Source organism: Pelophylax lessonae, assembly GCF_965119305.1.
Source record: "Pelophylax lessonae genome assembly, chromosome: 6".
Lineage (NCBI taxonomy): Eukaryota > Metazoa > Chordata > Amphibia > Anura > Ranidae > Pelophylax > Pelophylax lessonae.
Genome location: NC_138773.1, coordinates 178,207,512 through 178,224,469, shown reverse-complemented (window position 1 = coordinate 178,224,469; position 16,958 = coordinate 178,207,512). Strand labels below are relative to the sequence as shown.

Sequence of the window (16,958 nt, the reverse complement as noted above, 5' to 3'; positions counted from 1 at the left end):
TTAAGGTGCAAAGACAGCTCACTTGCTCTGCCACAGTCCAGTAGAAAAACAAGTAAAGAAAAAACAATTGTGTGCTGACTGGACCACCCCAAACCGAGCATTTACAATATCCTTGAGCATTTTAAAACATTTTCACAACATGTTATGCCACATCTGCTTCAGATCCTGTTGTTTGATCTTAAGGTGTATTGCAAAATGTATTACAAAATGTAAACAATTTACTATTGACTATGCAACTGAAAAAATATTAAAAACATTTACGTGTATTTTACAAAATCAATGAGATTTGCTTTCTAACACAGATTTTACACTAACACGGCACCTAACCAGGCACTTGCAAGTACACAGATACATTACTCTTCTATGATTCTCATGATTTCACACACACAATCACACTTTTAAAAAAAAAAAAAAAAGGAATATCAGTAAAATAAACTTTACACAGCATAATTCTGAACAGACCTGTTTATAGGATGCTAAATACAAATGAAAAAAATCCTAAAATGTTTGCTTTCTGCCATCAGAATTCTAAAAAAAACAAAAAAAAATTAAACGTGAGTACTTTTTTTTTTTTTTTCCTTTTTACAGTACACTTACAGTTGGATTTTTGGCTGTGAAGAAGGTTCAGCTAAATGGTGAGTTGTTATAGGTTTAATTACATCTTGCACTCCGCTCCACTGGTGAACAGCAAAAAGACTGTATAAAAAAAAAAAAGACTTGGCTTTTTTTTTTTTTTTTTTTTTTTTTTTTTTTTACTTTATTTTTATTTGCATATAAAATCTCAATATACAGAGTTCCACCAATTTAGTTTAAATTCACAAGTTGCATAATTAAATTATGTATCAAAAAGGCACACAAAAGAAATAATATACATTTTTCCCACCCTCCCCCTACCTCCCAGAATTCCTCCCCTACTTGCCAGCCGTTTTGCTCTAAGATGCCTCCCCATAGTAGATATGCTAATTATTTATCTCGATATATTTAGTTGATTTTTTAAATTCTTTCCATTTCCCCCATTTTCTTATCATATTTTTTGGAATCTCCTCTTGTGTATTACATAGGTATTCCATATTATATTTATTATTTATCTTTTTACACCATTCCTTTATTTTCGGACTCCCCTTTTCTCTCCATTTTTCTGGTATGGTTCCTTTTGCTGTATTCAGCATTGTTGGGACCAGAGTCATTTTATATTTCTTTAAAGGTATTGTTGTTTTGTGAAATAGACATGCCCATGGATCGTCCGGCACTTTTATTTCGGTGATGTCTTCAATCAGTTGTCTTACCTCTAGCCAAAAATCTCTTATTTTGGGACAATCCCAAAATAAATGATAAATTGTACCTATGTTGCCGCAGTCCCGCCAGCATTTGTCTGTCTTACCTGGTTGGTATTTATTTATCACTTCTGGGGTGATGTACCACCTGTATAGACATTTGTAATTTAATTCTGTAGTACTGACATCTATGGCTGTGGATCCCGCCATCCCCAGTACAATCCCTAGCTCCTGTCCTTGCAAGTGTATTCCTATTTCTTTCTCCCATTTTCCTATATATGGAGGTTTCTCTGTACTGTGCCATTCCGTCAGCATTTTGTAAATCTGAGACACTCCATGCCTTTGCTTGAGGGAGTAGCTCAGTTTCTCGATATTGTTGAGATTTTTTTCCGACCTAATCGGCTGTGGTAATGAGCTGACAAAATGTTTCAGCTGGAGATATCTCCAATTATTTATTTTTATATTATTATTTTCTTGTTTTAATTTCTGAAGTGTTTTTATGTGCCCTTTGTGTAAAATATCTTTTAGTTGAGTGTTCCCTATCCAATTTCCCCCCTGTTCTTTCTCCCCGGGTGGAAAGTATTTAGTGCCATTTAATGCTATCATTGGTGAGTTATATTCCCATTTCAGTTGCTTATTTATTCCATCCCATATTTTATAAACTACTTTTGTCAATTCATGTGCTCCCTGTGTTTCCCTATATTTTGGTGGGATCCAAATTGTTTTGTGTAACTGGATATTATTTTGTGTGCATTCTATCTCTACCCATCTTTTTTCTCTCCTTTCTATTTTTGTCCAATCCACCATTCGTGTGATAATTACCGCCTTGTAATACCTCTCTATGTCTGGGGTGGCTAATCCTCCCTGTGCTTTGCTTCTTGTCAGGATCTTATACTGTACTCTGGGTTTTTTCCACTGCCATATATACTTTGTCAGTAGGTTTCTAATTACCCTAAAAAAATTTGCGGGGATGTTTATTGGCAATAAAGAAAAGGTATATAAGATTTTTGGCAAAATAAACATCTTAACGACATTGTTTCTTCCGATCCATGAGATTTGACCATTTGATTTATTTCTTATTTCTGTTTTTATTTCATTCAATAACGGTATATAATTAGCTTGGTATAATTTTTCAGTATGAGGAGTTAAATATATCCCTAGGTATTTTAATTTTTCTTTTGTCCACGTATATGGGAAGTGTGTTTTTATACTTTGTTCTTCCTGTGTATCTAACCTTATGTTGAGAATCTCTGATTTTATTGGATTTATTTTAAAGTTTGACAACTTTCCATAATCTTTTAGCTCCTTTTGAATATTTGGGAGAGTGATCCTTGGATTTGTGACAATGAAAAGCAGGTCGTCAGCGTATGCTGCGACTTTGTGTTCTTCTTGATTTACCTTCACTCCTTTTATGTCTACATTTTGTCTAATTTTTGCCAGTAATGGTTCCAGGGTTAACACAAACAATAGGGGTGACAGGGGACATCCCTGTCTCGTCCCATTACTCATTCCAAATTTCTCGGATAAGCTTCCGTTTATTTTTATTTTTGCTGTGGGGTTATTATATAATGCTTCTATCCATAGCCTCATTCTTGGCCCAATCCCTACACTTTTTATGGTTTCTTTCATGAAGTCCCAGTCGACCCTATCAAAAGCCTTTTCGGCATCAATTGATAATAGGATGGAGGGGACTTCATGTTTTGTTGTTTTTTGTAAAAGTAACAAGGTGCGTATAACATTATCCTTACCTTCTCGACCTGGAACGAATCCAGTCTGGTCCGGATGGATCCACATTTTTAATAAATCTTTTAATCTCGTTGCCAAAATTTTCGCAAATAATTTTGTATCTGTATTTAACAACGCGATTGGTCTATAACTAGAGCATAGGGTTTGATCTTTCCCTTCTTTCGGTATGACCGTTATATATGCCATTAGAGATTCTTCTCTTAGTTCTTCCTTCCCTATTTTATTCAAATATTCTAGCATTTTTGGTATTAATATTTCTTTAAATCTTTTATAGTACTTTATTGTGTATCCATCTGGACCTGGACTCCTTCCATTTTGGGTGGTTTTTAATGCTTCTCTTATTTCACTTTCAGTAATTGGCGCTTCAAGAAGTTCCAATTTATCTTCTGGGATCTTGGGCAGGTTTGCTTCCTCAATATATTTTTGGATATTAATTATTCTTTCCTGCCTTGTTTTTGAGGTTTCTTTCTTCCGGACGTTATATAGCGTACTATAGAAGGCATGGAACGCTTTAGCTATTTCTGTAGTTGGATTTACTGTTTCATTTTTACTGTTTTTGATTTTTTCTATATAATTTTTTGATTTTTTCTTCCTCAGTAATCTTGCTAGGGATTTCCCTGGTTTATTTCCAAAGTTGTATCTGTATCTAGCTATCTTATTGAAGTGACTTCTAGATTCTTCTTCCAATAGATCTTTTAAATCGTCTCTTTTCATTATAAGGTTTTCCTCTATTTCTTTTTTAAATTCTTTTTTATGTTTCTGTTCTAGATCATTTATTTCTCTTATGAGTGTATTGATTTGATTGGACCTCTCTTTCTTTTTTTTTGAGGCACTGGCTATTAATATCCCTCGGATATACGCTTTGTGTGCTTCCCAGAGTGTGGCGGATGATATTTCTGGCGTATTATTCTCTTGAAAGAATAGCTCTAGTTCTTTTTCTAATCTGTTTCCTATTTCTTCATCTAAAATTAGTTCTTCATTTAACCTCCATGTTCCCATACTTTTGTGGTGTGTCGGTGTCCTAATTGTTAGGGTTAGGGGGGCATGGTCTGACAGTGTAATTGTGCCTATTTCTGTAGTTTCTACAAATTCCAACAGGCGATGGTCAATAAAAAAGTAATCCAGTCTTGAGTACATCGAGTGTATTGAGGAGTAGTAAGTATAGTCTCTTTTTTTTGGGTGTTGAACCCTCCATGCATCTACTAATTGGCTCTGATGTAACTTTACCCTTATTTTCCTCAGTTTTTGGTCTCCTAACGTCCTTACTCCCGATGTACTATCGACATTTGGATCTAAACAAAAATTTATATCTCCTGCCATTATCAGGTAGCCTTTTTTAAAGCTCTCTAGGTCATACAGGATTCTCCCCAGGTATTCACTTGGTTTTTTATTTGGGTTATAAATATTGGCCAATGTCAGCTCCATCCCCCTTATTTGTCCCTTAAGAAAAATGTATCGACCGTTCGGGTCTATTTTCATTTCTTCTAAGGAGAATTCTGTATTTCCAGCTATTCCTATTGCTACTCCTCTTGCACGTTCTATTGGTGAGTCTCCGTAATACCATTTAGGAAAGTGTTTAGAAAAAAGTTTTAAATTCGAGTGAAGAGAGATATGCGTTTCCTGTAGAAAAGCAATATTTGCTGCTTCTCTCCTCAGCTCATCTAGTATCTTATACCTTTTTGTATGGGAGTTTAATCCTCTTACATTATACGTTATTATTTTTAGTTGTTCATCTTTCATTTTTTTTTCCTTCTACTTGGTCCAGTTCCTCCACAAACCGGGGGGCACCGGATCAATTTAAATTCCACTAACAGCATACTACCAATGTTGTTAGTCTGGCAGGCTTTTAAAATTTCTTTTCTTTTTTGGCAATGGAGAGTTCCCCTATCCCTACCCTTCCCCCCCTCTCCCACCCTCCCCCCCCCCTCCCCTCCCCCCCGCCTCCATCCCCTTCCGTCTCATGTTGATGTTTTTCTGATCTATTTTTGATCTAAGGGTATTTAGTTGTTTCTTTGGGTCATTCTCCCTGATACCCATTCCTTTGGGGTGGTGCTCTAATAGATTAGCACGATATACCTCCCTCCTCGGTTGGAAGGACGTTCCGGCTTTGGGGGGGGGGCTATCCTGCTTCCTTTGTATAGCTTACCTCCCTTCCCCTCCCTCCCTCCTCCCCCCACTCCCCCTCCCCCCCCTCCCCCCAGTCCCCCCACACAGTTCGCATCTGTAAGAAAGGCCACTCCCCGCAAAGCAGGAGAGGAGAGAGAAGAAAAAAAAAAAAAACGCACATCCCCTCCCGATTTGCATTATTTGGGCAGTGTTCCGCGTATTTTATCTTTTGTTTTTTCTAGCTAATGTCCATTGCTGTTCTTCCGTCTGTGAGTTTCTTCCTAATTCGTCTTCCCTGTCACCTTCATACCATCCAGGCAGGTTTGGTTCCTGTATATCCAGTTTTTTGCAAAATTCTTGAGTTTCCTCTGGAAAGATGAGTTTTGCTGATCGCCCGTCTCTTTTTCCTATTAAACTGGCTGGAAACCCCCAATTATATCTGATTCCTTGTTTTTGCATCTCTTCTGTCAGGGGTTTTAAAATTCTTCTCCTCCTCAGTGTTTCCGGTGCCAGATCTGTAAATATCTGTATCTTGTCGTTTTCTGTATTTACTGCATTTAATAATGATTTATTCTTCTTTAGGTTTTCCCATATTTGTGCTTTATCTGTGTAATTTTGAAACCTGATTATCACGTCTCTAGGTGATTCTGCGGGGGCTCCTATCGGTTTTCTTATGCGGTGTGCTCTGTCGATCAGCAGTTGGTCTTCTTCCTTTCTGCCTAATACTGGGTTTAGGATTTTTTGAAGTTTTTCTTCTAAATTTTCTTCCTGTATTGTATCTTTTAAGCCTCGGATCCTCAAATTTTTTCGTCTAGCTCTGTTCTCTTGATCCTCTAGTTTGTAAGCTAGATCTCTGGCTTTTTTCTTAGTCTCATTTATTTCCTTTCTCATCCCCTGTATTATTTTTCTTTGGTCCTCTTGTTTTTTTTCTAGTTCTTCTACTCGTCCCAGGGCGTGTCCCAGATCCATCTGGACCCGTCCTAGGTCGGTTTGGATTTTAACCAATTCGATTTTTAAAGATTTTTCCAATCCTGCAAACATTTCTCGCATTTCACCTTTTGTGGGGGCATGCTCTTTTATTTCTCCCCGCTCTTCCTCCTCTCCCTCATCGTTTTCAGTCCTTATGCTTAATTCTGAATTTGCTGGGCTGATTGGTGATTTAGCTACTTCAGCTTTTGGATTTTTCTCTACTTTCTTCTTATCTGTTCCTTGTTGTTTTCCCTGGGATGATTTTTCTAAGGCATTTTCTTGTGTCATAAATTTTCTTATTGTGTTAGGGCTTGAGGGTACCCTTGGTGATTTTGCGATAGCTCCTCCTCTTGTGGATTTACCTCTCATTATGTAGAGAGTTGTTCCGCGGTTCTATTATAGAATCTCAGAACCTCCTATGATGGTGCTCTAAAATTAGGTATACCATATTAATGATCAGAAAAAGATTTTGTCTACCTTCAAGCCAGAGGAAGACACAGACCATCCGGGTAGCCTTTATTTTGAATCAATGTTCACTGGTGGTTATAGGAGGTATGAGGCATGGGGCACTTCCAGCCTCCCACCTCCCTACTCAAGTTCTTATACAGGCTAGTGTGAGTCCCGACCTTAAGTATTTGAGATGTGGAAGAGAGAGAAGACACTAGAGCAGAGAGGAAACTCAGGCTGTATGTCGTAGCAGGGTGATTGCGAAATGTCAGGTATTATTTCACAGAGAGAGTATTAATCAGTTTAAATATTTTGTATATAGCCCCAAGGTCTTTATTTATACTTGTGATCTTCTTATGAGTCTCTGTGTACGATTATTAAGGGACCGCATAGAATAGAAAATTAGCTGGTTTGGGGTATTGAAAAACTGTTGTGGCTATTAATCCAATAAAAAACACTTTATGAGAGGTTGCTGGTTTAAACAGGGAGCAGCTGAATCAGTCTCAGGTGTGTTGACATTGACATTTTACCAAACTGCTTTGTTATATGTCTCTAAGGAGTCTTTATAAGACCTTCAGATAAACAGAAAAATGACAGTAGGTATAATATAGAAAGAGGGATTACTCCTCTATGACTCACGGTTTTGCAGACTGTCCCTTTTTCCTTTCTTTTTTCCTTTAAAAAGTTTTTTTCCTTCCCTTTTTTTTTTTTCCCGTTTGTCTTTAGACTGTATACTCTCTTGTCTCCTTAGCTTCCAGCCCTCAGGGATCAGGACATCCGCATCTCCGGATGGATTGACTCAAATGGACCTGGCAGCTCTCTTGGGGTCCGCTCCCTCGGGACCTGTTCGCCTGGTCGCGATTACTGACCGTGTCCAGCCCCCCGCACTACCGGTTAGCGAGGGGGTCTCTCCTGTCGCCGCTATGGCTGCTCACCTGCGTTTCTGTGCAGGGGACAGGGCTCTCCAGGGCCGATTCCGTTTACTGTCAGTGTGCGGGGTTCCTCCGGATGTTGATGCTGCGTGAGGTCGTCACTACACACCGTGGAGGGAGACGCCGGGGAGGGTGGGGGGGGGTCAGCAGGGTTCGCCGCTCGCAGCGCCAGCGCTCATCCCCGGGATCTTAGGCATCCAGAGTCAGGCCGGAGGTGGGTCGGGAGCGGTCAGGTTGCCTGATGCCTCCATTAGCAGGAGATAGCTCTCTCCCCCTCCGTCCTACGTGCACGCCCATAGGCTCCTCCCCCTCATGACGGGGCTTTTTTTTTTTTTAAAGGTATAACTTGGCTTTTAATCTCCTAATATTCATATAACAAAAACATATATTATCAATGACCTAAAAATGTTATCTACTTCAGCTCACACCCATGTACACCATATGGACCAGAGCATTTTTTTTTACATTTCTGCTATGGTGCCTTGTTGATTTGGCATTGACTTTGTGATTTTATAAAATAACGTTCCAATTCTTAGATGTGGTAGCTGCATTATTGTTTTTTCCTTTCACTTGTTGATTCTAACAGTGAGTCTGTTATTTTTCAACTTCCTTTAACAGACCAAGCTGTCCAGCAAAAGAGGCAGTTAGAGGTTTGAGACAAACCATATACCACTGGCAGAGGTGCTTACGATGGTCAGTTTTTATCCATTTTTGTAAAACCTTCATCCTAAAAGGATGAAAAATGTTGCTGTACTTGCTTAACGAGTGTTAGCTGGATTTCAAGTTCAATTTGTTAGTCAAGTACATCTAAATCTGCTAGTTCATCTATCACTACTATACCACCAGACTGACAATGCTGTTGTCAAAAGGTGGCTTTACAACTTCATCCAGAGTGCAGACATTCTATGACCAGAAGTGTTTCTGGATGAATCATGAGGTAGCAAAAAGGAAAGCAAGTATAAAAACGAACACTAACGCAGCCACCACATCTGAGGATTGGTATGCTTCAGTATAATACATTTTTGTTTTTGGGTTTAATACCATTTTAATCATCCAGTACAGGACAGAGTATTCCTACACCATGGATTAAGGGTATGTAAATTCAGGCGATATGATATTTTAAAGCTTTAGCCGACATAGGCCTTTGGACACCTCCCCTAAAAACCTTCTCCACTTCGTGAGTCCTTAGTTTTGTACTAGTTTAGGTGGGGGACCTTTTTTCCCCTTATGGAGAAATACACCTCTAGCTTAAATCAACTGTCTTCCAATGCCAGCACAGAAACCGTGTATTTGGATCAGTGCAACCTTGCACTGATCCTTGAAAGCTGCAGTGTGCTATACAGGTTCAGGGCCATGACTCATTGCTATGGAACCCAATCTCTAAAGACCCCTTTTGTTGCAGGGTGCAAAACAGGTTCAGGGCCATGACTAATCGCTGTGGAACCCAGTCCTTAAAAAACCAGGACTTTATATACTGTCAAGCATCATGGACCGGTAAGACCGGGTCACCCTATATCTGACAATTGCTGTAAGAACTCAACCACTGCAAGCCCATTCAAAGGGTTCTACTTGGAACATGTTTACGGTACCCAAGCCCAAGGGGGGTGTTCTTCCTATTCTGGAATTAAAATCTCTTAAAATATTCCGTCGCATTGCAGAATTTTGCATAGAATCTGCATGGTCAGTAATTGTGTCTGAGAAAAGGGCTATAAATAGCATTTGTAGACTTCCAAAATGCCTGTTTGCAAAGTCCAAAAGTTGGGGAATAACTTTTACCCTAAAATCAATGAATGATAATGCAATCACAAAAGGTAATCCATAATTCCTCTCTATAATCTGGGTTCACTGTTATATGCAGTTCACTTATGAGGGGAAGAGCCTCAAGTTTTAGGGGTGTCTTTATGGATTACCTTTTGTCATGTGCAATAGCATTCATTAATTTTAGGGGAAATGTCATTCCCAAACTTTTGGAATTTTTAACCAATGATGATTGTATTTGAAAAGTATTCTTTCCTTTTACCAATGTATGTGTAGCTATAATTATACTGAAGGGGAGTTCAACACTTCTAAAAGTCCCTTTGTTTCATTCTTGGTTTTCCTATCTATTTTGTGATTTCATGCTGATGTGATCAGCCAGGACTTCAATTTAATCCATCCTTTGGAATTCCCTACCCCCAATTTGTCTATCCTAGGTGGAAGCCTATCCTGCCTCCACCTAACACCTGTATTTTCATTTTCTTCATTAGCTCACCCCCCACAGGTATTACCTTTTTGTATCACTTGACCTTCCTTTCTAGGTTTTAAGCTTTAACGAGCAGGGACCTCTGATTCTTTCTGTATTGAATTATATTGTAACTGTAATGTTTGCCCTAATGTTGAAAAGCACAGCGCAAACTTCTAGTGCTATATAAACCCTGTATAATAAAAATAATAATATTTCTTGGAGCGGACAATTGGAAAGCAGATTACCTTAGCCTCCACCGCCTGGATCAAGGGGAATAGACTCTTCATCCAGATCTCTTCAATCTGATATGCCGATAATGGAGGATTCCAGATGTGGACATCCTAGCCTCCAGATTCAACAACAACAAACTACCTCATACTCTTCAGCATTTCTGCTACCTCCGACACAGTTGCCCCCTCAACTCTGCTCTTTCCTGGTTCTCCTACCTATCTCAGCGCACTTTCAGTGTCACATACAACAATATCACCTATGCTCCTCGTTCTCTTTCTTTTGGGGTACCCCAAGGCTGTGTCCTAGGGCCCCTCCTAGTCGCTCTATACCTTTTCCCTGGGCCAGTTGATAACCTCCCATGGCTTCCGTTACCACCTCTATGCTGAAGACACCCAGATCTATCTATTGACTCGTCAACTCACAGTCTCAATCTCCTCACGCATCACATACTTACTAAACGACATATCAGTATGGATATCACACCACTTCCTCAAACTCAATCTTTCGAAGACAGCTTGTAATATTTCCTCCTCCCCAATCTCCTCCCCATGACGTTACCATTAAGATCATTGGCACAATCATTGGTCCCTCCACACATGCCAGGGTGCGGAGTGCAGTCCTAGACTCTAACCTCTCCTTCAGCCAAATCCAATCACTGCCTAAATCTTGCCACCTTAAGCTCCATAACAACTCCAAAATTCACCCTTTTCTAACTAACGACACCACAAAACAAACATCACTGAGAGACTGAAGAGGCTATCCCCCTTAGTCTACCCCCCCCCCCCAGTCTATCATGAATGCTGCTGCCAGATTAATACACCTTACTAACCGATCCGGGACTGCTTCCCTTCTTCCCTTCTCTGACAATCTCTTCACTGTCTTCCCCCTACCCCATCGTATAAAATTCAAAATGCTAACCACAACCTAAAGGGCCATCCACAACATCACCCCCAGCTACATTACCAATCTCATCTGCATATATCGCCCTCTCCGCTCCTCCCAGGACCTCCTGCTCTCTAGCTCCCTTGTTACCTCCTCCCATGCTTGCCTCCAGGACTTCTCCAGAGCCTCTCCCATCCTCTGGAACTCCCTGCCCTAGTATGACCGGTCGGCTCCTACACTGTCCATCCTTTAGGCGACCCTTGAAAACACACTTATTCAGGGAAGCCTACCCCACCTCCACCTAAGAACTGTACTTGAGTCCCCTCCATCAGATCATCCCCTGCAGCCACTACCTTTTGTACCACCTTCCCCTCCCTTTAGATTGTAAGCTCCATGAACAGGGCCCTCCTATTCCTTTTGTATTGAACAGTATTGTAAATTGTGCTGCTCCCCTTTTTATTAAGCGCTGCGTAAACTGTTGACACTATATAAACCCTGTATAATAATACCTCTGTTGCCAGAACCAGATCCTCTAGTTCTAGCTTCAGATGCCCTAATAACGCTCTGGTTCTAGTTCAGGATAATTTACAGCTTCCCTCCAGTGGAAACTCTGCCTCATCTGTTCCAAAATATAGAGAAAATGGTGATCCTAGTTGCGCCAAACTGGCTCAGAAGAACCTGGTACACAGACCTACTCAGGCTTTTAGCAAAGAATAGGGGGGTTTCTGAGTCTGTGATTCCTACCTAGCTAAAAGCAAGAAAAGCTTATTCCACGGAGATCTATTATTGCACCTGGAATTCCTTTTTCTCTTTCGTCCACCGACGGACAAAGCTGCTGCTTATTCATAGACTGTTGGGTAATAAGCCCCTCCCACTAGGAGAGACTGGGCAGAGCAAAAGGCTTTGACACGCCCAGGAGTCGGTACCCCCAGGCTATTACCCTCGGCCTCATGGCTGCATTTCCAGTTTTAGCTGCCTGGTCTTAGGAAATTCTGAGCTGGGCGGAGTCTTACGTTCCGGCCCTGTCCACCGTGTACGTTCCCAGTGTAGACAACTGGCAGGCGGATTACCTGAGTCGTCAAACCCTGGATCAGGGAGAGTGGTCTCTGCATCCGCAAGTGTTTCACCAGTTGTGTCTCCGGTAGGGAATCCCGGATGTGAATTTGTTTGCCTCCAGGCAAAACAGAAAAGTTCCAAAGTTTGTTGCTCGGTCCAGAGATCCTCTGGCCGAGGCCTTGGACGCCCTTGTGGCTCCCTGGAGTCAGTACAGGCTCCTTTATGCGTTTCTTCCACTGAAGCTCTTGCCTCATCTCCTCTGCAGGGTCGAGCTGGAGGGGATTTCGATTCTGGTGGCACCAGATTGGCCCCGGAGATCCTGGTACGCCGACGTGATTCGGCTACGGGTGGCAGGTCCGTGGGCACTTTCTCTGTGGGAAGATCTTATGTTGCAGGGTCCCATCTTCCATCCTGCTTTACGGTCGCTGGCTTTAACAGCTTGGCTGTTGAGAGCAAGGTGTTGAAGGACAGGGGTCTGTCCGACTCTGTGATCCCTACCTTACTTAATGCCAGGAAGTCCACTTCTAAGAAGATCTACTACCATACGTGGAAAGCGTACATTGCTTGGTGTGAGTCGCCCCACCTACATCCCAGATCCTTTGCTGTCGGCAGGATCCTGGCTTTTTTGCAGAAAGGGGTTGACCAACGCTTGGCTTTGGGAACTCAAGTGTCAGGTCTCAGCCTTGGCTGAGATGGTGCTACGACCTAATCCATCGTTCCTGCCTTAGGTTGTTTCTGATTTTGATCTGCATGAAGACATAGTGCTCCCATCACTCTGTCCGAAACCTTCCCATCCCAAGGAAACTGCTTTGCATTACTTGGATGTGGTTTCGGGCGATGCGAGTGTATCTGGAGGTTACTGAGTCCTTTCGTTGGTCTGACTCTCTGTTTGGGAATACGGATGGACCCCGGAAGAGTCAGGCTGCGTCTGCAGCAACCATCTCTCGATGGATCAGGCAGACGGTGGTGCGGGTGTATTCTCTTAAGGGCAAGGTTCCGCCTTTCCCTGTCACTGCTCATTTTACGCGGGCGTTGAGTGCCTCCTGGGCCTTCCGCCATCAAGCGTCGGTGCTGCAGGTTTTGTAAGGCGGCCACTTGGTTGTCAGTACACACATTCACCAAGTTTTACAGAGTGGATGTGCAGGCGTCTGCAGACGCATCCTTTGACTGCAAGGTGTTGCAGGCCGCCCTGTAAGGAGCAATCTATTTTCTCTTACGTCCTGTGACAGTCGCTGCCCACTCATACAGTCTTCACTTATGGGTATTGGTCTTGTTAGAAACATTCACAAAACTTTGCAAAGACATACCTACTGCGGGCTGTCCCTCTGGTCCAATACCCCCGGCTAGCCTCATTCCCAATTCAGTTTGTCTTTTGCCTAGTTAAGGAGTAGGCAGGCTTCCCTTAGCTGGGGCTACAGTCTCAGCCTTTTCTCTGTTTTCTTGATTTTTATTTTCTGCTAAGTGTTTTTTCTTTACACTGATAGCTTTTTATTTGTTCCTGCGCTTAGTTAGTCAGACTTTGGAAGACTACAGCGTTTGCGGAGCTGGGAATCGGACTGGTTGTACTAGAGCCTTATGGAATCCCAGCCCGCCATCGAGCGTTTAGCAGGCTATGTGTATGCCCTGGCCTCGCAAACGACCTGTCCCTGTCCTCAGGGACAAAGCCCGCGAAGTGGCCACTTCGCTAGGATGTCTCAACTGCGGTACGCCGCGTGTTGCTAGAATCCTGTTTGGCTGACGGCACCCCCACCCGGGGTGGGAGGCTTCCCGTCGCAGAGAGGCACCCACGCTTTCGCTGGATCGGTAAGTACCATGCTAACCCCTCTGTCTATGACATTGTATGTCCGGGGGTGTATGTGGGGCCTCTGTCATGGGAGTCTGTGTTATCCCCCTCATGTCTGTCTGTGTGGTCCCCGCTTGTCCCTAATGGTCCCTGCGGGGGCGCTATTTGCGGTCATGCCGCACTGTGGGGGGTTTGTGGGGGTCCCTGAGCCCCTCGACAATGTTTTGTGTAACGTTTGGGGGTGCAGGCATGCTTGTGGGGGCCGCTGCGGTGTGAAAATCGCAGGGGGCCGCCATTTTGGGTGTGGGCAGGCTGTTTTGGCTTCATGTGTGGGCATTGAGCAGCCATCTTCTGCGCCATCTTTAGTGTGGGCAATGTATTTGTTCATGTGCTCGGCTGCCATTTTCCTGGAGCCTCCCCATAGAATTACATTGGCAACCATTTTTCCTTAGCTCAGTTCTATTTTGGCCTCTAGCGGCGTGACGTAATTTCCTTTCTCCAGGCAGTCGGATCGAGCTACAAGCGCTGGTATTGAACAGCTGCACTTCTGGGGGGCTTTTATGCTGTTTTTTTTTGGATAATACCTGGCTGGCAGTTATTTTATTCAGTATTTAGCAACTCAGGCTAGTCCTCATTGCGGTGCATTGCGGTGCATTCCGCCGCTGTCGCTGATTTAAAGGACCAGCGCCTCAAAATTTTTAAGTGCGTTTATGGAGTCCCAGGACAGCAAATTCCCCCCAGCTCTGGTGGAGGGTTCAGGTACGCCTGAATCCTCTGCGATAGGCTCCCTGACTGCTGCACTTGCGACTTTAAGCGTCAAAAGTGATCCTGTTGATGTCTGCGTGGGCTTCTAGCAAAGGCCCAGGTTTTTCTTAATCTTCGGAATCAGATCTAGATATGGTTGCCATGGCCAGTGACCCCCCTGCGGGGTCTCAGTCCTCTCAGTCGAGGGGGAGGTGGAAGAAGGGGAGGTCTCTCCCTCTGGGTCGGCCAGTGAAAGCGCTGCAATCTCTGCGCTCATTAGTTCTGTTAAAGATACGCCACATTTAGAGGACGAGCCCCACCCGCCGGGTAAGCGGTCTTCCTTTGAGACCCGCAGAACCCAGAAGCGGCTCAGGTATTTCCCTGTCCTGCTGAAGTTTCACGAAACGGTGACCGTGCAATGGCGCTATTTAAAGCGCAACCTTGTGGTACCTAAGCGGTTTCAGTGCCGTTATCCTTTTGCGTCTCCGGTGGATTCGCGCTGGACGGTGGCCCACACGGTATCCAGATAAAACAAGGCCACTTTGATGCCCACAGAGATTATCTGGTGCTTAGGGACCCGGCAGACAGGCGGGTGGAATCTCTTACCCGCCACTCCTATATGGTGGCAGGTTCCTTGATGGCGCCTGTGTTTGCCTCAGTAATGGTCTCTCAGGCTGTGGTGGAGTGGACTACGGTGCTCAGACGCACGCTTGTGGCTGATTCCGCCCCTCCTGCTACTTGGGAGATGGTGGACCATAGTATTCAGGCTGTTTTTATGCCTGTGTGATGCGGCCTTGGATGAGGCCCCTTTAGTCTCACGTTTATCTGCTGTCGCAGTGATAATCCATCGCCTTGTGTGGCTGTAGAGCTGGTCGGCCGACCAGACTTCCTGGAAGACGGTATCTGACATTCCCTATGCAGGGATTCGCCTTTTTGGGGACTCCTTGGACGAGTTAGTTAAGGGGGTCACTGGGGGTAACAGCACTCTGCTGCCCCATGTGTCCAAGGGTAAGTTTTTTTTAGCGGTAAGCGGGGCCCTTCCTTTAAACCTAACCAGGGGTCCTTTCGTGCCTTCAAGGCACAAGACAAGGGCAAATCCTTCGAGGCCTCTGGTGGCCAGAAGAAGCCTTGGGTGGGCAAGTCAAAAGCTGCCCACTCTGGCACAGCAGCCCCGTCCGCCTCAACCAGATGGGGCACCCTCACCCGTTTCAGGGCTGGGGGGATGTCTGTGCTGTTTTCCCGAACCCTGGCTGACCAGAATTCAGGACAGATGGGTTCAGGAACTCATTCGGTCGGGGTACAAGTTCGAGTTTCGATCACGCCCAACGGACACATTCTTTCCCTCAAATCTTCATTTGACCCCAGATCGTTTCCAAGATCTCCAATGGGCGGTTCAGGATCTCCTCGCCCAGGGGGTGATCGTCCCGGTGCCACATCGGGACAGGTTTCGGGGGTTTTACTCAAATCTGTTCACGGTGCCCAGAAAGGAGGGCAAGGTGCGTCCGATTCTGGACCTAAAGTTTCTAGACCGCTTTGTGCGGGTTCAAAAATTCCGTATGGAATCCCTCCGATCGGTGGTGGTCTCTCTGAGCCCGGGAGATTTCCTGGCTTCAATCGACCTCAAGGATGCGTATCTACACATCCCTATATTCGAGGGTCATCAGAAGTACCTCCGATTCGCAATTGCGGAGGAGCACTATCAGTTCGTGGCGTTACCTTTCGGTCTCGCTTCGGCTCCAAGGGTGTTTACCAAAGTTTTGGCTCCGGTTCTGGCCCTGTTGCGGGCGCAGGGGATTGTACTCCTTGGATATCTGGACGATCTCCTGTTAAGGTCGAGTTCCAGTCCAACTCTGTTGCGCGATCTGTCAACCACGGTTCAGACGCTCCAGGAGTTCGGGTGGGCCATCATCTTTCTGAAGTCGACATTGTCCTCTTCTGTCCATCTCCCTTACCTGAGAATGGTCCTGGACTCCGCCCATGCGAGAGTTTTCCTGCCGGAGGACAAACTCCGTACTCTGCAAAACTAGGTCAGGTCCCTCAGGGACAATAAATCCTCATCAATCAGGACCTGCATACGGTCCCTAGGTTGATGGTGTCAGCCTTCATGGCGATGTCGTTTGCACAGTTCCACACGCGATCTCTGCAAGCGAAGATCCTAGCCAGGTGGGACAGGCATCCTCAGTCTTTGGAAAGGAGGATATCTTTGAGTCACCGGGTCAGAGCAGACCTTCTGCAGTGGCTCCAGTCTCCGGCTCTGACGGAAGGGAAATCCTTCCGACCGTTGTTATGGAATGGACGCCAGCCTGTTGGGCTGGGGTGGCGTTCTGGGCAAATTGTCTGCCCAGGGCACTTGGTTGAAGGAGGAATCCTCCCTACCGATAAATGTCTTGGAACCGAGAGCGATTAGACAACTCCACTGCGGTGGCGTACATCAATCACCAAGGGGGCACAAGGAGTGCCGAGCGGCCAGGGAAGTGGCCGAGATTCTGTCTTGGGCTGAGATTCGGTCTCGACGCTTTTCAACAGTTCACATTCCAGGTGTGGAAAACTGACAGGCCGACTAT

General features: G+C 44.3%; 1 protein-coding gene across 1 annotated transcript in view; it reads left to right on the top strand.

The window, feature by feature from the left end:
- The window catches only part of PGAP1 (post-GPI attachment to proteins inositol deacylase 1), a 278,399-nt gene that overhangs the window by 59,989 nt on the left and 201,452 nt on the right, over positions 1 to 16,958 (top strand). Inside the window, exon 8 of the mRNA XM_082261304.1 lies at positions 589 to 635. Coding sequence (XP_082117430.1) covers positions 589 to 635 — 47 coding nt within the window. The remainder of the gene's footprint in view (positions 1 to 588; positions 636 to 16,958) is intronic.